We start from the raw sequence: 25,085 nt of genomic DNA, 5'->3' as shown, positions 1-25,085 counted from the left end.
CTTGCTCTTATTCACATTTACTCTTAACTTCCTTCTTTCACACACTTTACTAAACTCAGTCACCAGCTTCTGCAGTTTCTCATATGAATCAGCTACCAGCGCTGTATCATCAGCGAACAACAACTGACTCACTTCCCAAGCTCTCTCATCCACAACAGACTGCATACTTGCCCCTCTTTCCAAAACTCTTGCATTCACCTCCCTAACAACCCCATCCATAAACAAATTAAACAACCATGGAGACATCACATAACCCTGCCAAAACCTACATTCATTGAGAACCAATCACTCTCCTCTCTTCCTACACGTACACATGCCTTACATCCTCGATAAAAACTTTTCACGGCTTCTAACAACTTGCCTCCCACACCATATATTCTTAATACCTTCCACAGAACATCTCTATCAACTCTATCATATGCCTTCTCCAGATCCATAAATGCTACATACAAATCCATTTGCTTTTCTAAGTATTTCTCACATACTTCTTCAAAGCAAACACCTGATCCACACATCCTCTACCACTTCTGAAACCACACTGCTCTTCCCCAATCTGATGCTCTGTACATGCCTTCACCCTCTCAATCAATACCCTCCCATACAATTTACCAGGAATACTCAACAAGCTTATACCTCTGTAATTTGAGCACTCACTCTTATCCCCTTTGCCTTTGTACAATGGCACTATGCAACATTCCGCCAATCCTCAGGCACCTCACCATGAATCATACATACATTACATAACCTTACCAACCAGTCAACAATACAGTCACCCCCTTTTTTAATAAATTCCACTGCAATACCATCTAAACCTGCTGCCTTGCCAGCTTTCATCTTCCGTAAAGCTTTTACTACCTCTTCTCCGTTTACCAAATCATTTTTCCTAACCCTCTCACTTTGCACACCACCTTGACCGAAACACACTATATCTGCCACTCTATCTTCAAACACATTCAACAAACCTTCAAAATACTCACTCCATCTCCTTCTCACATCACCACTACTTGTTATCACCTCCCCATAAGCTCTCTTCACTGAAGTTCCCATTTGCTCCCTTGTCTTTGGCACTTTATTTACCTCCTTCCAAAACATCTTTTTATTCTCCCTAAAATTTAATGACACTCTCTCACCCCAACTCTCATTTACCCTCTTTTTCACCTCTTGCACCTTTCTTTTGACCTCCTGCCTCTTTCTTTTATACATCTCCCACTCATTTGCATTGTTTCCCTGCAAAAATCATCCAAATGCCTCTCTCTTCTCTTTCACTAATAATCTTACTTCTTCATCCCACCAATCACTACCCTTTCTAATCAACCCACCTCCCACGCTTCTCATGCCACAAGCATCTTTTGCGCAGGCCATCACCGCTCCCCTAAATACATCCCATTCCTCCCCCACTCCCCTTGCCTCCTTTGTTCTCACCTTTTTCCCTTCTGTACTCAGTCTCTTCTGGTACTTCCTCACACAAGTCTCCTTCCCAATCTCACTTACTCTCACCACTCTCTTCACCCCAACATTCTCTCTTCTTTTTGGAAAACCCATACAAATCTTCACCTTCACCTCCACAAGATAATGATCAGACATCCCTCCAGTTGCACCTCTTAGCACATTAACATCCAAAAGTCTTTCTTTCGCGCGCATATCAATTAACATGTAATCCAATAACGCTCTCTGGCCATCTCTCCTACTTACATATGTATGAATGTATATCTCGCTTTTTAAACCAGGTATTCCCAATCACCAGTCCTTTCTCAGCACATAAATCTACAAGCTCTTCACCATTTCCATTTACAACACTGAACACTCCATGTATACCAATTATTCCCTCAACTGCCACATTACTCACCTTTGCATTCAAATCACCCATCACTATAACCTAGTCTTGTGCATCAAAACCACTAACACACTCATTCAGCTGCTCCCAAAACACTTGCCTCATGATCTTTCTTCTCATGCCCAGGTGCATATGCACCAATAATCACCTATCTCTCTCCATCAACTTTCAGTTTTACCCATATCAATCTAGAATTTACTTTCTTACACTTTATCACATGCTCCCACAACTCTTGTTTCAGAAGTAGTTCTACTTCTTCCATTGCTCTTGTCCTCTCACTAAGCCCTGACTTTCCTCCCACGACATTCCCAATCCACTCTTCCCCTTTACCCTTGAGCTTCGTTTCACTCAGAGCCAAAACATCCAGGTTCCTTTCCTCAAACATACTACCTATCTCTCCTTTTTTCTCATCTTGGTTACATCCACACACATTTAGACACCCCAATCTGAGCCTTCGAGGAGGATGAGCACTCCCCGCGTGACTCCTTCTTCTGTTTCCCCTTTTAGAAAGTTAAATTACAAGGAGGGGAGGGTTTCTGGCCCCCCGCTCCCGTCCCCTTTAGTCGCCTTCTACGATACGTGAGGAATGCGTGGGAAGTATTCTTTCTCCCCTATCCCCAGGGATATATGAAATGTATATATGTATATCCAAAAGTCTCTCTTTCGCGCGCCTGTCAATTAACACGTAATCCAATAACACTCTCTGGCCATCTCTCCTACTTACATAAGTATACTTATGTATATCTCGCTTTTTAAACCAGGTATTCCCAATCATCAGTCCTTTTTCAGCACATAAATCTACAAGCTCTTCACCATTTCCATTTACAACACTGAACACCCCATGTATACCAATTATTCCCTCAACTGCCACATTACTCACCTTTGCATTCAAATCACCCAACACTATAACCCGGTCTCGTGCATCAAAACCACTAACACACTCATTCAGCTGCTCCCAAAACACTTGCTTCTCATGATCTTTCTTCTCATGCCCAGGTGCATATGCACCAATAATCACCCATCTCTCTCCATCAACTTTCAGTTTTACCCATATTAATCGAGAATTTACTTTCTTACATTCTATCACATACTTCCACAACTCCTGTTTCAGGAGTACTGCTACTCCTTCCCTTGCTCTTGTCCTCTCACTAACCCCTGACTTTACTCCCAAGACATTCCCAAACCACTCTTCCCCTTTACCCTTGAGCTTCGTTTCACTCAGAGCCAAAACATCCAGGTCCCTTTCCTTAAACATACTACCTATCTCTCCTTTTTTCACATCTTGGTTACATCCACGCACATTTAGGCACCCCAATCTGAGCCTTCGAGGAGGATGAGCACTCCCCGCGTGACTCCTTCTTCTGTTTCCCATTTTAGAAAGTTAAAAAAATACAAGGAGGGGAGGATTTCTGGCCCCCCGCTCCCGTCCCCTCTAGTCGCTTTCTACGACACACGAGGAATGCGTGGGAAGTATTCTTTCACCCCTATCCCCAGGGATAATATACATATATATATATATACACATACACACACATACACACATACACACGCACATATACACACACACACACATGATACAGCGCTGGTGGCTGATTCATGTGAGAAACTGCAGAAGCTGGTGACTGAGTTTGGTAAAGTGTGTGAAAGAAGAAAGTTAAGAGTAAATGTGAATTAGAGCAAGGTTATTAGGTACAGTAGGGCTGAGGGTCAATTCAATTGGGAGGTGAGTTTGAATGGAGAAAAACTGGAGGAAGTGAAGTGTTTTAGATATCTGGGAGTGGATCTAGCAGCGGATGGAACCATGGAAGCGGAAGTGGATCATAGGGTGGGGGAGGGGGCGAAAATTCTGGGAGCCTTGAAGAATGTGCGGAAGTCGAGAACATTATCTCGGAAAGCAAAAATGGGTATGTTTGAAGGAATAGTGGTTCCAACAATGTTGTATGGTTGCGAGGCGTGGACTATGGATAGAGTTGTGCGCAGGAGGATGGATGTGCTGGAAATGAGATGTTTGAGGACAATGTGTGGTGTGAGGTGGTTTGATCGAGTAAGTAACATAAGGGTAAGAGAGATGTGTGGAAATAAAAAGGGCGTGGTTGAGAGAGCAGAAGAGGGTGTTTTGAAATGGTTTGGGCACATGGAGAGAATGAGTGAGGAAAGATTGACCAAGAGGATATATGTGTCGGAGGTGGAGGGAACGAGGAGAAGAGGGAGACCAAATTGGAGGTGGAAAGATGGAGTGAAAAAGATTTTGTGTGAGCGGGGCCTGAACATGCAGGAGGGTGTAAGGAGGGCAAGGAATAGAGTGAATTGGAGCGATGTGGTATACAGGGGTTGACGTGCTGTCAGTGGATTGAACCAAGGCATGTGAAGCGTCTGGGGTAAACCATGGAAAGCTGTGTAGGTATGTATATTTGCGTGTGTGGACGTGTGTATGTACATGTGTATGGGGGGGGGGGGTTGGGCCATTTCTTTCGTCTGTTTCCTTGCGCTACCTCGCAAACGCGGGAGACAGCGACAAAGTATAAAAAAAAAAAAAAAAAAAAAAAAAAAATATATATATATATATATATATATATATATATATATATATATATATATATTTCTTTTTTTCTTTCAAACTATTCGCCATTTCCCGCATTAGCGAGGTAGCGTTAAGAACAGAGGACTGGGCCTTTGAGGGAATACCCTCACCTGGCACAATTCTCTGTTCCTTCTTTTGAAAAAAAAAAAAAAAAAAAAAAAAAAAAAAAAAAACGAGAGGGGAGGATTTCCAGCCCCCCGCTCCCTCCCCTTTTAGTCGCCTTCTACGACACGCAGGGAATACCTGGGAAGTATTCTTAATCCCCTATCCCCAGGGATATATATATATATATATATATATATATATATATATATATAGTTGATAGAGATGCTCTGTGGAAGGTATTAAGAATATATGGTGTGGGAGGCAAGTTGTTAGAAGCAGTGAAAAGTTTTTATCGAGGATGTAAGGCATGTGTACGTGTAGGAAGAGAGGAAAGTGATTGGTTCTCAGTGAATGTAGGTTTGCGGCAGGGGTGTGTGATGTCTCCATGGTTGTTTAATTTGTTTATGGATGGGGTTGTTAGGGAGGTAAATGCAAGAGTCCTGGAAAGAGGGGCAAGTATGAAGTCTGTTGGGGATGAGAGAGCTTGGGAAGTGAGTCAGTTGTTGTTCGCTGATGATACAGCGCTGGTGGCTGATTCATGTGAGAAACTGCAGAAGCTGGTGACTGAGTTTGGTAAAGTGTGTGGAAGAAGAAAGTTAAGAGTAAATGTGAATAAGAGCAAGGTTATTAGGTACAGTAGGGGTGAGGGTCAAGTCAATTGGGAGGTGAGTTTGAATGGAGAAAAACTGGAGGAAGTGAAGTGTTTTAGATATCTGGGAGTGGATCTGTCAGCGGATGGAACCATGGAAGCGGAAGTGGATCATAGGGTGGGGGAGGGGGCGAAAATTTTGGGAGCCTTGAAAAATGTGTGGAAGTCGAGAACATTATCTCGGAAAGCAAAAATGGGTATGTTTGAAGGAATAGTGGTTCCAACAATGTTGTATGGTTGCGAGGCGTGGGCTATGGATAGAGATGTGCGCAGGAGGATGGATGTGCTGGAAATGAGATGTTTGAGGACAATGTGTGGTGTGAGGTGGTTTGATCGAGTAAGTAACGTAAGGGTAAGAGAGATGTGTGGAAATAAAAAGAGCGTGGTTGAGAGAGCAGAAGAGGGTGTTTTGAAATGGTTTGGGCACATGGAGAGAATGAGTGAGGAAAGATTGACCAAGAGGATATATGTGTCGGAGGTGGAGGGAACGAGGAGAAGAGGGAGACCAAATTGGAGGTGGAAAGATGGAGTGAAAAAGATTTTGTGTGATCGGGGCCTGAACATGCAGGAGGGTGAAAGGAGGGCAAGGAATAGAGTGAATTGGAGCGATGTGGTATACAGGGGTTGACGTGCTGTCAGTGGATTGAATCAAGGCATGTGAAGCGTCTGGGGTAAACCATGGAAAGCTGTGTAGGTATGTATATTTGCGTGTGTGGACGTGTGTATGTACATGTGTATGGGGGGGGGGGGTTGGGCCATTTCTTTCGTCTGTTTCCTTGCGCTACCTCGCAAACGCGGGAGACAGCGACAAAGTATAAAAAAAAAAAAAAAAAAAAAAAAAAAAAATATATATATATATATATATATATATATTATCCCTGGGGATAGGGGATTAAGAATACTTCCCACGTATTCCCTGCATGTCGTAGAAGGCGACTAAAAGGGGAGGGAGCGGGGGGCTGGAAATCCTCCCCTCTCGTTTTTTTTTTTTTTAATTTTCCAAAAGAAGGAACAGAGGGGGCCAGGTGAGGATATTCCGAAAAAGGCCCAGTCCTCTGTTCTTAACGCTACCTCGCTAATGCGGGAAATGGCGAATAGTTTGAAAAAAAATATATATATATATATATATATATATATATATATATATATATATATATATATATATATATATAATCCCTAGGGATAGGGGATTAAGAATACTTCCCACGTATTCCCTGCGTGTCGTAGAAGGCGACTAAAAGGGGAGGGAGCGGGTGGCTGGAAATCCTCCCCTCTTGTTTTTTTCAATTTTCCAAAAGAGGGAACAGAGAAGGGGGCCAGGTGAGGATATTCCAAAAAAGGCCCAGTCCTCTGTTCCTAACGCTACCTCGCTAACGCGGGAAATGGCGAATAGTTTAAAAGAAAAAAATATATGTATATATATATATGTGTGTGTATGGGCGTTAATATATATATATGAGTATGTTGGCGGGTTGGTCCATTCCTCGTCTGTTTCCTTGTGCTACCTAGCTGACGCAGGATATGGTGATTAAGTATTACAAATAAAATATATATGTGTATATGAGTAGATAGGGAGTTCTTCGTCTGTCTTCTGGCACTACCTCATTGAAGCATGAAATGGCAATCAAGTATGAAAAAAAAATTCTTTTAAAGCAATAGATAAATTAATAATAAATGCAAAGACTATAAATGACACAAGCATTTCAGTCAAGATATTATTGAAAGAGGATAAGAAAGTGAAACATGAACTTGAACCAGTGATAATAGAGACAACAGTCAATAGTTTTCTACAAGTAAACTGTGGTCCTCTCAACAAAATCCCACAACTTTTTTTTACCTTTTATACGTCCTGAAAGCAGCAAGATCTTACATTCTCGTACTCTCAAGAAAATTCCTGTTCCAGCTCCACAGTGGTGAGCATGGTAGGTACAAGCACCCACCATCTGGTGGGAGCCTTCAGGAAACTCAGTCTGGCAGCAGTAACTCTGTAATCATTCAAAAAAAATAATGCAGTTGGTAAGGAAATATTGTCATATATCTTTATATCAAGAATATGTCGTATATCAATATATTCAGAAAAATGCACATTTTACTTTTCTTTAATTGTCTCTGGATCAATATGCCTTCTTCCCTGAATAACATTTGGATAATGCAGTTTCTCCTGTAAATGTACCTATGGCCAACTGTTTCTAAAACTTCACACACTAACAACTGATTAGCAACAACTACAGTGTTTCTTAAAAAATTCTTAATGTTAGTTTGGTTATCAAGCATATAAAGGAGTGCAACTTTTTTTTAATAAATAATTATGTGGTAAAATTCCTTAAATTGGAAGTGCCTCAGTCAAGTATAAACAGAGAGGAAAAGTACAGCTGGATATCAGAAAAAAAAAAATTTCAGTGAATGGATAGATGGAATATGAGAAATTGTATCTAACCACTGATAAAGAAACATTGTGAAAAATGTTGACTGCAGATTATGAAAAAACACTTTTTTACGAACAAACAGCAAGTATTTGCGAGGGTTGAAACACTGTTTAAACCACTGAATACAGGGTATATGCCAAGAATCTCTGCCCACTTCCACATGAACTCTGACATCATCTGGTTTAAGGATTTCTTCCCTAACTGCCACTATTTTCCCATTCTGCCCACTGTTCTTGTACCTCCACTAACTTTATACATTTCTTTGACTATGCAAATTCAAGCCATAATGCTTTGACAACCTCTTACCATTATGCTGCAATTCTCTATTTATGAGAGTTCAATCAACACCATAAGGTTTTGTTGAAGTTCTCCAATACTGATGGGTGTGGGACTGAAGAAATCATGATTTCCATTTCTCTAAAATCAGTGAAAACAATAAACTAACCAATTTCAGACTCCAGACTATCAAGACCAGTCTCCCAACAAACTGCATCTGTTTTTCATCATAAATACTTCAAGCTATAACTACACAATCATGGACCACATCAGCTCATCCACCCATACTTTTGTGAATGAATCTTTATGAACTGTACCTCTTCCATTCGAAGCCCCCTACAAATGTTAGAGCAAACCTCCCTCTCTTTAAGCAGGATGTGCATTCCTAGTAAATGATGCCTATGATTCTAGTTTTACACAGTGCATGGAAGGCTATCTTCCAGATTCCCCCTTCCCTTGATCCAGTTCTCATTAAGCGACAAACCAAACAAAAATAAGAACCCAACCAATTCAATTATTCTTTTTTTACACTTGATCACCATTTCCCGAGTTAGCAAGTAGTACCAGGAACAGAGGATGAAAGGCTGCATCCATTCACATCCATTCTTTATCTTGTCATGTGTAATGCACAGTAACCACAGCTCCCTATCCACAACCAGACCCCACAGACCTTTCTAAGGTTTACCGTAGACTCTTACATGCCCTGATTCACTCCACTGACAGTATGTCAACCCCAGTACAACAAATCATTCCATTTTACTTTCCCTTGCATGCCTTTCACCCTCCTGCATGTTCAGGAACTCAAAATTTTTTCACTCCATCCTTCCATCTCCCTGTTCTTGTTCCCCCACTTCTGACACATATATCCTGTTTGTCAATGTTTCCTCATTCCTCCTCTCCATATGTTCAAACCATTTCAGCACACCCTCTTCAGCTCTCTCAAGCACAATCTTTTTAATACCACACCTCTCTCTCACCCTTTCATTACTTACTCTATCAAACTATCTCACCTCAAATATTGTACTTAAACATTTCATTTTCAACATATTCATCCTCTTCCAAATAGGTTTATCTATAGCCCATGCTTCACATCCATGCAATATTGTTGGGGTGACTGTACCTTCAAACATACCCATTTTTGCCCTCCCACATAATAATATCTTTCAACACATTCTTCAGTGCTCTAAGAACCATTAACCCTCATCTACACTGTGACTCAATTCCCTTTCCATGGTTCCATTCTCTGGCATGTCCACTCATAGGTATCTAAAACACTTCACTTCCTCCAAGCTTTCTCCATTCAAACTCACACCCCAACTAACCTGTCCTTCAACCCTGCTAAACCTAATATCCTTGCTTTCAAACACATACTTAAAAATATTTGGTGTGGTAGGCACGTTGCTAGAAGCAGAGAAGTTTTTATCGAGGATGTAAGGCATGTGTATGAGTAGGAATTGAGGAAAGTGATTGGTTCTCAGTGAATGTTGGTTTGCGGCAGGGGTGCGTGATGTCTCCATGGTTGTTTAATTTGTTTATGGATGGGGTTGTTAGGGGGGTGAATGCAAGAGTTTTGGAGTGAGGGGCAAGTGTGCAGTCTGCTGTGGATGAGAGGGCTTGGGAAGTGAGTCAGTTGTTGTTCGCTGATGATACAGTGCTTGTGGCTGATTTGGGTGAGAAACTGCAGAAGTTGGTGACTGAGTTTGGTAAAGTGTGTGAAAGGTAAAGCAGGGTTGAGGGACAAGTCAAGTGGGAGGTAAGTTTGAATGGAGAAAAATTGGAGGAAGTGACGTGTTTTAGATATCTGGGAGTGGAATTGGCAGCAGATGGAACCATAGAAGAGGAAGTGAGTCACAGGGTGGGGGAGGGGGCAAAAGTTCTGGGAGCGTTGAAAAATGTGTTGAAGGCGAGAGCATTAGCTCAGAAAGTAAAAATGGGTATGTTTGAAGGAATAATGGTTCCTACAATGTTATACGGTTGCAAGGTGTGGGCTATAGATTGTACGGAGGAGGGTGGATGTGTTGGAAATGAGATGTTTGAGGACAATATGTGGTGTGGTGGTTTGATCAAGTAAGTAATGAAAGGGTATGAGAGATGTGTGGTAATAAAAAGACTGTGGTTGAGAGAGCAGAAGAGGGTGTTTTGAATTGGTTTGGTCACATGGAGAGAATGAGTGAGGAAAGATTGACCAAGAGGATATATGTGTCAGAGGTGGAGGGAACGAGAAGTGGTAGACCAAATTAGAGGTGGAAAGATGGAGTGAAAAAGATTTTGAGCGATCAGGGCCTGAACATGCAGGAGGGTGAAAGGTGTGCAAAGAATAGAGTGAACTGGAACGATGTGATATACTGGGGTTGACTTGCTGTCAATGGATTGAACCAGGGCATGTAAAGCATCTTGGGTAAACCATGCAAAGTTTTGTGGGGCCTGGATAGGTATGTGGAAAGGGAGCTGTGATTTCAGTGCATTATACATGACAGTTAGAGACTAAGTGTGAACGAATGTGGCCTTTGTTGTCTCTTCCTAGTGCTACCTCGCATGTGGGGGTAGGGGGTTGTCATTTCATGTGTGGCGGGGCGGCGAAGGGAATGAATAAAGGCAGCAAGTATGAATTATGTACATGTGTATATATGTATATGTCTGTGTATGTATATATATATGTATACATTGAAATGTATAGGTATGTGTATGTGCATGTGTGGATGTGTATGTATATACATGTGTATGTGGGTGGGTTGGGCCATTCTTTCATCTGTTTCCTTGCGCTACCTTGCTAACGCAGGAGACAGCGACAAAGTATAATAAATATAAATAAATACTTATAACCTTTTCCTTTCACACACACTTCCAATTCATTTTCTCACTTGAATTTGCCATAGGTGCTGTATCATCAACAACTGACTCACTTTCCAGGCCCTCCCATCCCCCACAGACTGCATTACTCACCCCTCTTTCCAAGACTTACATTTATCTCCCTCACTATTCCATTCGTAAACAAACTGAACAACCATGGAGACATCACATACCCCAACAGCAGACCAACCTTCATTTGGAACCACTCACTCTCCTTTCTTACTACTCATACACATGCCGTACACCCTTGATAAAACTTTTCACAGCTTCTAGCAGCTTTCCTCCTACACCATATATTCTATGTCCTTCCATAAAGCATTTACATCCATCCTATCATATGCTTACTCTAGATCCATAAATGCAACATAGAAATCCATCTGTTTCTCTAAGTATTTTTCATGCACATTATTTAAAGCAAACACCTGATCCACATATCCACTACCACTTCTGAAACCCCACTGCTCTTCCCTAATCTGATGCTCTATACATGCCTTCAAGCTCTCAATCAATACCTTCCTACACAACTTACTATATACAGTCAACAAACTCATACCTCTGTAGTTTGAACACTGGCCTTCCCCCTTACCTTTCTACAATGGCCCTGTATATACATTCTGCCAATCCTCAGGCAACTTACTATGATCCATACAAACAGTGAATATCCTAACTAACCAATCAACAACATAGTCACCCACTTACATAATAAATTCAACTGAAACACCATCCACTCCTGCCACCTTGCCAAATTTCCTCTAATGTAAGGCTTTCCCCATCTCTTCTCTCTTCATCAAACCACTCTTCATGACTCACTTTGCATAACACCAAAGACCCTACATCTGCCATCAAACACATTCAACTGTCCTTCAAAAATACTCAATTTGTCTCCTCCTCAGTTCACCACTAACCACTGCCACTTGTGTTTTTGCCCCCTTCACTCTTGTTCCTATCTGTTCTCTTGCTTTTTGCACATTATCAACCTCCTTCCAAAACACCATATTCTCCCTAAAGATTACCAATACTCACTCACCCCAACTCTCATTTGCTCTTTTTTTCAGCCCCTCAACCTCCTGCTGCTTCCTCTTATACATTTCCAATCATTTGCATTCTTTCCTTACAAGTGCCATCCAAATGCCTCTCTTTTCTCTTTCACTAGTAACTACCCTTTCTAATCTGCCTAACTCCCACATTTCACATGCCAGCTCTTCTTCCCTAAATACCTCCCATACCTGCATTTAATCTCACTTTTTGCAGTTCTACACTCAATCTCTCCTAGTATTTCTTCACACAAGTCTCTTTTCCAAGCTCACTTACCTCCACCACTCTCTGCTCACTGACACTGTTTTCTCTTTTCTGAAAACCTCAACAAAACTTCATCCTTGCCTCCAAAACAAAGCAATCAAACATCCCACCTGGGCCCCTCTGTGCACATTTACATCCAAAAGTCTCTCTTTTATATAGATGCTTTGTGGAAGCTCTTAAAAGTATATGGTGTGGGAGGTAAGTTGCTAGAAGCAGTGAAAAGTCTTAACCAAGGATGTAAGGCATGTGTAATAATAGGAAGAGAGGAGAATGATTGGTTTCCAGTGAATGTTGGTCTGCAGCAGGGGTGTGTGATGACCCCATGGTTGTTTAATTTGTATATGGATGGGGTGGTTCGGGAAGTAAATGCACGTTTGGGGGAGAGGGGTGAGTATGCAGTCCAATGGGGATGAGAGGGAAGTGAGTGAGTTGTTGTTTGCCAATGATACAGCTCTAGTGGCTGATTCAAATGTGAAGCTGCTGAAGTTGGAAACTAAGTTTGGAAAAGTATGTGAAAGGAGAAAGATGAGAGTAAATGTGAATAAGAGCACGGTTATTTGGTTCAGTAGGGTTGAGGGACAAGTTAATTAGGATATAAGTTCAGAAAGCAAAAATGGGTATGTTTGAAGGAATAGTGGTTCCAACAATGTTGTATGGTTGCGAGGCATGGGCTATGGATAGAGTTGTGCGCAGGAGGGTGGATGTGCTGGAAATGAGATGTTTGAGGACAATGTGTGGTGTGAGGTGGTTTGATCGAGTAAGTAATGTAAGGATAAGAGAGATGTGTGGAAATAAAAAGAGCGTGGTTGAGAGAGCAGAAGAGGGTGTTTTGAAATGGTTTGGGCACATGGAGAGAATGAGTGAGGAAAGATTGACCAAGAGGATATATGTGTCAGAGGTGGAGGGAACAAGGAGAAGTGGGAGACCAAATTGGAGGTGGAAAGATGGAGTGAAAAAGATTTTGAGTGATCGAGGCCTGAACATGCAGGAGGGTGAAAGGAGGGCAAGGAATAGAGTGAATTGGATCGATGTGGTATACCGGGGTTGACGTGCTGTCAGTGGATTGAATCAGGGCATGTGAAACGTCTGGGGTAAACCATGGAAAGTTGTGTGGGGCCTGGATGTGGAAAGGGAGCTGTGGTTTCGGGCATTATTGCGTGGCAGCTAGAGACTGAGTGTGAACGAATGGGGCCTTTGTTGTCTTTTCCTAGTGCTACCTCGCACACATGAGGGGGGAGGGGGAAGGTATTCCATGTGTGGCGAGGTGGCGATGGGAGTGAATAGGGGCAGACAGTGTGAATTGTGTGCATGGGTATATATGTATGTGTCTGTGTATGTATATATATGTGTACACTGAGATGTATAGGTATGTATATTTGCGTGTGTGGACGTGTGTGTGTATACATTGTGTATGGGGTGGGTTGGGCCATTTCTTTTGTCTGTTTCCTTGCGCTACCTCGCAAATGCGGGAGACAGCGACAAAGCAAAATAAATAAATAAATAACCTCGCACACGCGGGAGACAGCGAAAAAAAAAAAAGTTTGAACAGAGAAAAACTGGAGGAAATGAAGTGTTTATAGATATCTGGGAGTGGACTTAGCAGCAAATGGAACCATGGAAGCAGAAGTGAGTCACAGGGTTGGGGAGGGGGCGAAGGTTCTGGGAGCAATGAAGAATGTGTGGAAGGAGAGAATGTTATCTCAGAGCAAAAATGGGTATGTTTGAAGAAATAGCAGTTCCAACAATGTTATATGGTTGCGAGGCAGGGGCTATAGATAGGGTTGTACGTAGGAGGGTGGATGTGTTGGAAATGAAATATCTGAGGACAATTTGTGGTGAGTGGTGGTTTGATCAAGTAAATAATGAAAGGGTAAGAGAGATGTGTGGTTGAGAGAGCAGAAGAGGGTATGATGAAATGGTTTGGACATATGGAGAGAATGAGTTAGGAAAGATTGACAAAGAGGATACATGTGTCAGAGGTGGAGGGAACAAAGAGAAGCAGGAGACCAAACTGGAGATGGAAAGACGGGGTGAAAAAGACTGAGCGATTGGGGCCTGAATATACAAGAGGGTGAGAGGTGTGCAAGGAATAGAGTGAATTGGAACGATGTGGTATACCAAGGTCGATGTGCTGTCAATGGATTGAACCAGGGTATGTGGATAGGGGAGAAAGAATACTTCCTATGTATGCTCAGCGACTAAAAGGGGGAGGGAGCAGGGGGTTGGAAATCCTCCCCTCCCATTTTGAATTTTCCAAAAGAAGGTACAGAAAACGGGGCCAAGTGAGGCTCAGTCATCCAGCAAATATATATGAAAAAAAATATGTATACATATGGGAGAAAGAATACTTCCCAAGTATTCCCAACATGTTGTACAAGGGGACTAAAGGGGGTGGGAGCAGGGGTTGGAAACTCTCCCCTCCTTGTTTTTCAATTTCTAAAAGGGGAAACATAAGTAGGAGTCAAGTGGGGAGTGCTCATCTTCCTCGAAGTTTCAGAATGGAGTGTCTGAATGTGTGTGGATGTAACCAAGATGAGAAGAAAGGTGAGATAAGTAGTATGTTTAGGGAAAAGAAACCTGGATGACCTGGCTCTGAGTGAAATGAAGCTCGAGGGTAAAAGGGAAGACTGGTTTGGAAAAGTCTTGGGAGTAAAGTCAGGGGTTGGTGAGAGGACAAGAGCTAAAGAAGGAGTAGCACTACACCTGAAACAGGAGTTGTGGGAGTGTGTGACAGAGTGTAGGAAAGTAAATTCTAGATTGATGTTGGTAAAACTGAAAGCGGACAGGGAGAGACGGGTGAGTATTGGTGCTTATGCACCTGGTTATAAGAAGAAAGATCATGGGAGGCATGTGATTTGGGAGCAGCTGAGTATGTTGGCAGTTTTGGTGCACGAGACCGGGTATTAGTGATGGGTGATTAAAATGCGAAGGTGAGTAATGTAGCAGTTGAAGGTATAAGTGGTGTACATGGGGTATTCAGTGTTGTGAATGGAAATGGTGAAGAGCTTGTGGATATGTGTGCTGAAAAAAGACTGGTGACTGGGAATACCTGGTTTAAAAAGAGAGATATACATAAGTATACGTATGTGAGTAGGAGAGATGGTCAGAGGGTATTGTTGGATTACATGTTAATTGATAGGCGTGTAAAAGTAAGACTTTTAGATGTTAATGTGCTGAGAGGGGCAGCTGGAGGGATGCCTGATCAATTTCTTGACCTCTTGTAGAGGTCAAGGTGAAGATTTGTAGAGGTTTTCTAAAAAGAAGAGAGAATGTTGGGGAGAAGAGAGTGGTAAGCGTATGTGAGCATGGAAAGGAAACTTGTGTGAGGAATTATCAGGAGAGACTGAGTGTAGAATGACAAAAGGTGAGAGCAAATTATGTGAGGAGTGGGTTAGGAAAGGGATGTATTTACGGAAGTAGTGATGGCATGTGCAAAAGATGCATGTGGCATGAGAAAGGTGGGAGGTGGGTAGATTAGAAACTATGGTAGTGAGTGGTGAGATGAAGTAAAGTTGTTAGTGAAAGAGAAAAGAGAGGCATTTGGATGACACTTACAAGGAAGGAGTGCAAATGACTGGGACATGCATAAAAGAAAGCGGCAGGATGTCAAGGGTGCAAGGGTTAAAAAAGAGGGCAAATGAGAGCATCATGAAACTTTTGGGAGAACAAAAAGATGTTTTGGAAGGAGGTAAATAATGTGCAAAAGACAAGAGAACAAATGGGAACATTGGTGAAGGGGGCAAAGGGGGGAAGTAATAACAGGTGGTGATGAAGTGAGAAGATGGAGTGAGTGTTTTGAAGGTTTGTTATATGTTCAATGATACAGTGGCAGATGTAGGGTGTTTTGGTTGGGGTGGTGTGTGAAGTGAGAAGGTTAGGGAGAATGGCTTGGTTAAGAGAGAGGAGACCATGAAAACTTTGCAAAGGATGAAATCTGGCAAGGCAGCGGGTAGAATCTATTAAGAAAGGGGGTGAGTGTGTTGTTGACTGGTTGGTAAGGATATTCAACGTATGTATGGATCATGGTGAAGTGTCTGAGGATTGGCAAGATACATGCATAGTGCCAGTGTACAAAGGCAAAGGGGATAAAGGTGAGTGTTCAAACTACAGAGGTATAAGTTTGTTGAGTATTCCTGGAAAATTGTATGGGAGGGTATTGACTGAGAGGGGGAAAGCATGTACAGAGCATTAGACTGGGGAAGAGGAGTGTGGTTTCAGAAGTGGAAGAGGATGTGTGGGTCAGGTGTTTGCTTTGGTGAATGTGTGAAATACTTATAAAAAATTAAGGATTTGTATGCAGCACTTATGGATATGGAGAAGGCATATGAAGAGTTGATAGACATGCTTTGTGGAAGGTCTTACAAGTATGTGGGGTGGGAGGTAAGCTGCTAGAAGCAGTGAAAAGTTTTTACCAGGGATCTAAGGCATGTGTTCGAGTAGGAAGAAAGGAGAGGGACTGGTTCCCAGTGAAGGTCGGTTTGAGCATGGGTGTGTGATGTCCTAATTGTTGTTTAATTTATTTATGGTTGGGGAGGTCAGGGAGGTCAATGCAAAAGTTTCAGAGAGAGGGGCAAGTATGCAGTGTCTGTTGAGGATGAGAGAGCCTGGGAAGTAAGTTGTTTGCCGATGATAAAGATCTGGTGCCTGATTCGAGTGAGAAACAGCTGAAGTTGGTGACTGAGTTTGGAAAAGTGTGGGAAAGGAAAAGTTGAGAGTAAATGTGAATAAGAGCATAGTAATTAGGTTCAGTAGAGTTAAGGGTCAAATTGATTGGGATGTAAGTCTGAATGGAGAAAAACTGGAAGTGAAGTGTTTTAGATATCTGGGAGTGGACATAGCAGTGAATGGAACCATGGAAGCGGAAGTAAGTTACAGGGTGGGGAAGGGGGCTGAAGGTTCTGGGAGAGATGAAGAATGTGTGTAAAGAGAGAACGTTATCTCCATGAGCAAAAATGGGTATGTTTGCAAGGCTTGGACTATAGATAGGGTTCTACGGAGGAGGGTGGATGTGTTGGAAATGATATGTTTGAGGACAATATGTGGTGTGAGGTGGTTTGATTGAGTAAGTAATGAAAGAATAAGAGAGACATGTGGTAATAAAAAGAGTGTGGTTGATAGAGTAGAAGAAGGTATGGTGAAATGGTTTGGACATTTGGAGAGAATGAGTGAGGAAAGGTTGACAAAGAGGATTTATGTGTCAGAGGTGGCGGGAAAAAGAAGCGGGAGACCAAATTGGAGATGGAAGGATGGAGTAAAAAGGATTTTGAGCAATCGGGGCCTGAACATGAAGGAGGGCGAGAGGTGTGCAAGGAATAGAGTGAACTGGAAAGATGTGGTATACCAAGGTCGACGTGCTGTCAATGGACGGAATAAGGGCATGTGAAACATCTGGTGTAAACCATGGAAAGGTCTGTGGAGCCCAGATGTGGTTGGAGAGTTGTGGTTTTGGTGCATTATACTTGACAGCAAGAGATTGCGTGTGAGCAAATGTGGCCTTTTTGTGCACATGAATGGAAAGGGCCATTTTTTGTTTGTTTCCCGGCACTACCTTGCTGACACAGGAATTGGCAATCAAGTATTATTGTTATGGGGTATATCAGCTGTCTCCTGACCTCCTTTAAAAATCTTGGAGCTAATTTATCTGTTATCTGGGTTTGTTAGGATTTAATTGGTCCAGATATTCAAGTACTTCAGAGCTCATTATTTCTCCACCCTTCAACTCTTCTTCTTCAGATCCTTGAACCTTTTCACTGGTTGTGGTATTTGAGATGTTTCTTCAATTGTGAATATGGAGTTGAAGAATAATTTAGTATGGTAGCCATTTACTTGTCATCAGTAGTTAGTGTGTCATATTCCTTTCATAATGGTCCAACTCCTTCTTTTACTGTCTTCCTTTTTCTTATATATTTGATAAATTCCTTACAATTAATGAAAGGAATGATCCAACTCCTTCTTATACTGTCTTCCTTTGTCTTATAGATCTGATGAATTCCTTACGATTATTTTCAATTTTCATGGAAATTCTTTTTTCTTCCTAACATTTACACAGTCTTATGACCTTCTTAAACTCTCTTTGGATTTTGAATAATTCCAGGTGATTTTCATCGGTTCCCATCAATTTGAATATCTTATGTTTTCTTCTTTTGGTAAATTAGTCCTTCTATTCTCCTATTCATTCATGATGTGGCTGGTAAAAATCTGCAAGGAGACTATCAAAATCCACTAGTCTTTTTCTGCATCTTTAATGTTATTTGTATTAACATTACCTTGGTTATTAATCACTTTGGTGTGAAAACTCCATTACATTTGACAACTGGACTGAGGTGGCACATCACATGCTGAAAAAAAACAATTTGGTATGATCCCACAGTGGCATCCAAGTGACACGTGGCACATGCAACGTGTCACACCACTCTTGTGTGAAAGGTTTCATTTGTTTCTAAAGGTTCGTTTTCAAGAACATGCCACATGTAATGTGTCACTTTGGTGTGAAAGCTCCCTAATTAACCTCGTTCAACCTTGAAGACTAACATTCCCATAACCCCCGATTAATCTCTTACTCATGCTGTCGATCCTATAATTTTTCATTGTATGGTACCAAAATGCATTTCTATCTCTGGACACAGGTAAGGCATACAGACAAAGAAATATCCTTTCTCATGTTTTGAAGGAGTGTGCTTCTGAACTTGCATCAATGCTAGCAAATCTATGTCACTTCTGCTAAAAACAATACTTTCCTTCTTGGAAACATGCCTAGGTAAAGAAAGGAGACCATTCTAATCATGCTAACTGCAGACCTTTCAATTGCACTATTTTCTAAGTTTTGGAGTGTTTCCTTAAATCTCACCTCCTTAAGCATCTTGAGTATCATATTCTTCTTTCCTACCACTTGTAAGGCCTCTTGAGGGTCTTTCAGTAATCTTATGTTGTAGCACTTTATATACAAAAATCTGGTGTTTGCTGCCTTCTTCACGGCCTTCTCTCTCTCTCTCCCTCTCAATTATTTTCTTCAAGTGCACTCACCAAACTTGAGAAACATATTCTAGTTCTGACCTTACTGTAGTAAGCTCTAACACAAATTAAAAACACACCCCTCCAACCTTCACTCAGCAATGGACCAGACTAAGAAAAAGATATTTAAACAAGTTTCTGGTATTTTCTCTTTCCTTTGCAAGCAATCATTTTATAAACGAAGACAAATTATCTTTTATTTCACATTGTGAACATGCAGATGGGCACTGCTGAGGACAGCTGTTTAAAGGTTAAAGGTATCTATCAACATCCTCAACACTCTCCCTGAGGAATGTGTAAATACATCCACAGTACTTATAAAGGGGTAAAGGTAAGACTTTTCTCTGATTATTCCTTGGCTACATGGTTCTTTTCTAGGTTCACCTCATTCCACTTTTCAGATGATTGTATGGCTCTACCCAACGAGAGAACTATAAGTTAGTAGGTATGAAAAATCATTTTATACCATGGGCAGAGCCCAAAGCCCAATATTGTTTTATTTTCCCTTTCCTTTTTCTCTTACTTCCTTCTGAAAAACACATCTTTCTTCCAGCTGCAACAGGCCTAAGGCAGCAACCAGTGATAAGCAACATACTGAAGTATGAACCCATGTGCAAACCCCATGTCAGATGATAGCTGAGATGTCTCGGTCTTTGAGTGGTCACAGTCTAGTCGATGAGTCCTTATAAGCAAGTATCAGCATGACACCTATATTTCTGTGGAGGACAGCAAGTGGGAATTCAAATGAATTCCCCTCAGTGTTGTGGGGAATTAAGTGAAATCTAACCCCTTAAGGGTCAGTACTCTTTGATGCTCACTGGTCTCTGTCTCATGTACAAAAATTGTTTTCCACTGGTTCTCAGTGAATGTAGGTTTGCGGCAGGGGTGTGTGATGTCTCCATGGTTGTTTAATTTGTTTATGGATGGGGTTGTTAGGGAGGTAAATGCAAGAGTTTTGGAAAGAGGGGCAAGTATGAAGTCTGTTGGGGATGAGAGAGCTTGGGAAGTGAGTCAGTTGTTGTTCGCTGAAGACACAGCGCTGGTGGCTGATTCATGTGTGAAACTGCAGAAGCTGGTGACTGAGTTTGGTAAACTGTGTGGAAGAAGAAAGTTAAGAGTAAATGTGAAAAAGAGCAAGGTTATTAGGTACAGTAGGGTTGAGGGTCAAGTCAATTGGGAGGTGAGTGTGAATGGAGAAAAACTGGAGGAAGTGAAGTGTTTTAGATATCTGGGAGTGGATCTGGCAGCGGATGGAACCATGGAAGCGGAAGTGGATCATAGGGTGGGGGAGGGGGCGAAAATTCTGGGAGCCTTGAAGAATGTGTGGAAGTCGAGAACATTATCTCGGAAAGCAAAAATGGGTATGTTTGAAGGAATAGTGGTTCCAACAATGTTGTATGGTTGCGAGGCGTGGGCTATGGATAGAGTTGTGCGCAGGAGGATGGATGTGCTGGAAATGAGATGTTTGAGGACAATGTGTGGTGTGAGGTGGTTTGATCGAGTGAGTAACGTAAGGGTAAGAGAGATGTGTGGAAATAAAAAGAGCGTGGTTGAGAGAGCAGAAGAGGGTGTTTTGAAGTGGTTTGGGCACATGGAGAGGATGAGTGAGGAAAGATTGACCAAGAGGATATATGTGTCGGAGGTGGAGGGAACAAGGAGAAGAGGGAGACCAAATTGGAGGTGGAAAGATGGAGTGAAAAAGATTTTGTGTGATCGGGGCCTGAACATGCAGGAGGGTGAAAGGAGGGCAAGGAATAGAGTGAATTGGAGCGATGTGGTATACCGGGGCTGACGTGCTGTCAGTGGATTGAATCAAGGCATGTGAAGCGTCTGGGGTAAACCATGGAAAGCTGTGTAGGTATGTATATTTGCGTGTGTGGACGTATGTATATACATGTGTATGGGGGGGGGGGGGGGGTTGGGCCATTTCTTTCGTCTGTTTCCTTGCGCTACCTCGCAAACGCGGGAGACAGCGGAAAAAAAAAAAAAAAAAAAAAAAAAAAAAAAAAAAAAAACTTAAAAACCTACATCTCATGAAATATACCTTTCTGAGCCTAATGAGAATATCTACAGTCTTATAAAAGCATGCTCAAAAATCAATCTATGTACTATATAAGCAAGAATATAGTCCTTTGGCAACAATGCTCATTATCAATTCACCTGTGAACACAGCACCTTCCCGTATACAAGACATTCAGCAACAATGCCCACTATCAACTCACCTGTGAACATAACATCTTCCCGCATACAAGACACATTGTTGGAGTGCGAGAGTCATCTCCAGAAGAAGCAGGACATGGAAACTGTGAGACAGTGTTAATCAGCTCTGAATAGTCATGTGGAAGGCTGACAAGCTGATTAATGCGAGTCCAGGAACGTACACAACCTTCACTACCAGCACCAGTAACCAAGGGTCCTACACGACTGTCAGAACACCATCTGAAATATCAAATGTTGAGAAATTTCAATAAATATTATATATATAATCAAATTCAAGAAGCTTTTTATAATCTTTATTAATTTTCATTATCATACTTTGTCTCTGTCTCCCATGTTAGCAAGGTAGCGCAAGGAAACAGACGAAAGAATGGCCCAACCCACCCACATACACATGTATACATATAAACACCCACACACACACACATATCCATACCTATACATTTCAACATATACACACACAGAAATATATACATATATACACATGTACATAATTCATACTTGCTGCCTTTATTCATTCCCGTCACCACCCTGCCACACATGAAATGACACCCCCCTCCCCCTACACACGTGCGAGGTAGCACCAGGAAAAGACAACAAAGGCCACATTCATTCACACTCAGTCTCTAGCTGTCATGTATAATGGACCAAAACCACAGCTCCCTTTCCACATCTAGGGCCCACAAAACTTTCCATGGTTTACCCCTGATGCTTCACATGCCCTGTTTCAATAATCTATCTACATGAAATATACCACCTCCCACTATCAAGCAAATTGGTATATGCACTATTCATATCTATTTATTTATATTACTTTGTCGCTGTCTCCCGCGTTAGCAAGGTAGTGCAAGGAAACAGACGAAAGAATGGCCCAACCCACCCATATACACATGTATATACATACACGTCCACACATACAAATATACATACCTATACATCTCAACGTATACATATATATACACACACACACATATACATATATACACATGTACATAATTCATACTGTCTGCCTTTATTCATCCCCATCGCCACCCCGCCACACATAAAATAACAACCCCCTCCCCCCCGCACGTGCATGAGGTAGAACTAGGAAAAGACAACAAAGGCCACATTCGTTCACACTCAGTCTCTAGCTGTCATGCTCCCTTTCCACATCCAGGCCCCACACAACTTTCCATGGTTTACCCCAGCTGCTTCACATGCCCTGGTTCAATCCGGATATTGACAGCACGTCGACCCCGGTATACCACATCGTTCCAATTCACTCTATTCCTTGCAAGCCTTTCACCCTCCTGCATGTTCAGGCCCTGATCACTTAAAATCTTTTGCACTCAATCTTTTCACCTCCAATTTGGTCTCCTACTTCTTGTTCCCTCCACCTCTGACACATATATCCTCTTGGTCAATCTTTCCTCACTCATTCTCTCCATGTGACCAAACCATTTCAAAACACCCTCTTCTGCTCTCTCAACCACACTCTTTTTATTACTACACATCTCTCTTACCCTATTATCAATTACTCAATCAAACCACCTCACACCACATACTGTCCTCAAACATCTCATTTCCAGCACATCCACCCTCCTCTGCACAACTCTATCCATAGCCCATGCCTCGCAACCATATAACATTGTTGGAACCACTATTCCTTCAGACATAACCATTTTTCCTTTCTGAGATAATGTTCTCGACTTCCAAACATTCTTCAATGCTCCAAGAACTTTTGCCCCCTCCCTCACCCTATGATTCACTTCCGCTTCCATGGTTCCATCCGCTGCCAGATCCACTCACAGATATCTAATACACTTCACTTCCTCCAGTTTTTCTCCATTCAAACATACCTCCCAATTAACTTGTCCATCAACCCTACGGTACCCAATAACCTTGCTCTTATTCACATTTACTCTTAGCTTTCTTCTTTCACACACTTTACTAAACTCAGTCACCAACTTCTGCAGTTTCTCACCCGAATCAGCCACAAGCGCTGTATCATCATTGAACAACAACTGACTCACTTCCCAAGATCTCTCATCCAAAACAGACTGCATACTTGCTCCTCTTTCCAAAACTCTTGCATTCACCTCCCTAACAACCCCATCCATAAACAAATTAAACAACCATGGAGACATCACTCACCCCTGCCGCAAACCTACATTCACTGAGAACCAATCACTTTCTTCCTACACATACACATGCCTTACATCCTTGATAAAAACTTTTCACTGCTTCTAACAACCTGCCTCCCACACCATATATTCTTAATACCTTCCACAGAGCATCTCTATCAACTCTTATCATATGCCTTCTCCAGATCCATAAATGCCACATACAAATCCATCTGCTTTTCTAAGTATTTCTCACATACATTCTTCAAAGCAAAACACCTGATCCACACATCCTCTACCACTTCTGAAACCACACTGCTCTTCCCACTCTGATACTTTGTACATGCCTTCACCTTCTCAATCAATACCCTCCCATATAATTTCCCAGGAATACTTATACCTCTGTAATTTGAGCACTCACTTTTATCCCCTTTGCCTTTGTACAATGGCACTATGCAAGCATTCAACCAATCCTCAGGCACCTCACCATGAGTCATACACAGATTAAATAACCTTACCAACCAGTCAACAATACAGTCACCCCTTTTTTAATAAATTCCACTGCAATACCATCCAAACCTGCTGCCTTGCCGGCTTCCATCTTCTGCAAAGCTTTTGCTACCTCTTCTCTGTCTACCAAATCATTCTCCCTAACCCTCTCACTTTGCACACCACCTCAACCAAAACACCCTATATCTGCCACTCTATCATCAAACACATTCAACAAACCTTCAAAATACTCACTCCATCTCCTTCTCACATCACCACTACTTGTTATCACCTCCCCATTAGCCCCCTTTCACTGAAGTTCCATTTGTTCCCTTGCCTTACTCATTTTATTTACCTCCTTCCAAAACATCTTTTTATTCTCCCTAAAATTTAATGATACTCTCTCACCCCAACTCTCATTTACCCTCTTTTTCACCTCTTGCACCTTTCTCCTGACCTCCTGCCTCTTTCTTTTATACATCTCCCACTCATTTGCATTTTCTTCCCTGCAAAAATCGTCCAAATGCCTCTCTCTTCTCTTTCAATAATAATCTTACTTCTTCATCCCACCACTCACTACCCTTTCTAATCTGCCCACCTCCCATGCTTCTCATGCCACCACAAGCATCTTTTGCACAAGCCATCACTGCTTCCCTGAATACATCCCATTCCTCCCCCACTCCCCTTACCTCCTTTGTTCTCACCTTTTTCCATTCTGTACTCAGTCTCTCCTGGTACTTCCTCACACAAGTCTTCTTCCCAAGCTCACTTACTCTCACCACTCTCATCACCCCAACATTCTCTCTTCTTTTCTGAAAACTTTTACAAATCTTCACCTTTGCCTCCACAAGATAATGATCAGACATCCCTCCAGTTGCACCTCTCAGCACATTAACGTCAAAAAGTCTCTCTTTCGCACGCCTATCAATTAACATGTAATCCAGTAACACTCTCTGGCCATCTCTCCTACTTACATATGTATACTTATGTATATCTCTCTTTTTAAACCAGGTATTTCCAATCATCAGTCCCTTCTCAGCACATAAATCTACAAGCTCTTCACCATTTCTGTTTACAACACTGAACACCCCATGTACACCAATTATTCCCTCAACTGCCACATTACTCACCTTTGCATTCAAATCAACCATCACTATAACCCAGTCTCGTGCATCAAAACTACTAACACACTCACTCAGCTGCTTCCAAAACACTTGCCTCTCATGATCTTTCTTCTCATGCC

General features: G+C 41.9%; 1 protein-coding gene across 1 annotated transcript in view; it reads right to left on the bottom strand.

Annotated features, from left to right (window-relative positions):
* The window catches only part of Ubr1 (Ubr1 ubiquitin ligase), a 514,997-nt gene that overhangs the window by 8,856 nt on the left and 481,056 nt on the right, over positions 1-25,085 (bottom strand). The window contains 2 exon segments of the mRNA XM_071669737.1: positions 7,007-7,154; positions 21,254-21,470. Of these exon segments, the coding sequence (XP_071525838.1) occupies positions 7,007-7,154; positions 21,254-21,470 (365 nt within the window).

This window comes from Panulirus ornatus, chromosome 14 (genome assembly GCF_036320965.1).
Source record: "Panulirus ornatus isolate Po-2019 chromosome 14, ASM3632096v1, whole genome shotgun sequence".
Lineage (NCBI taxonomy): Eukaryota > Metazoa > Arthropoda > Malacostraca > Decapoda > Palinuridae > Panulirus > Panulirus ornatus.
This window is presented reverse-complemented; position numbering and strand designations above follow the sequence as displayed.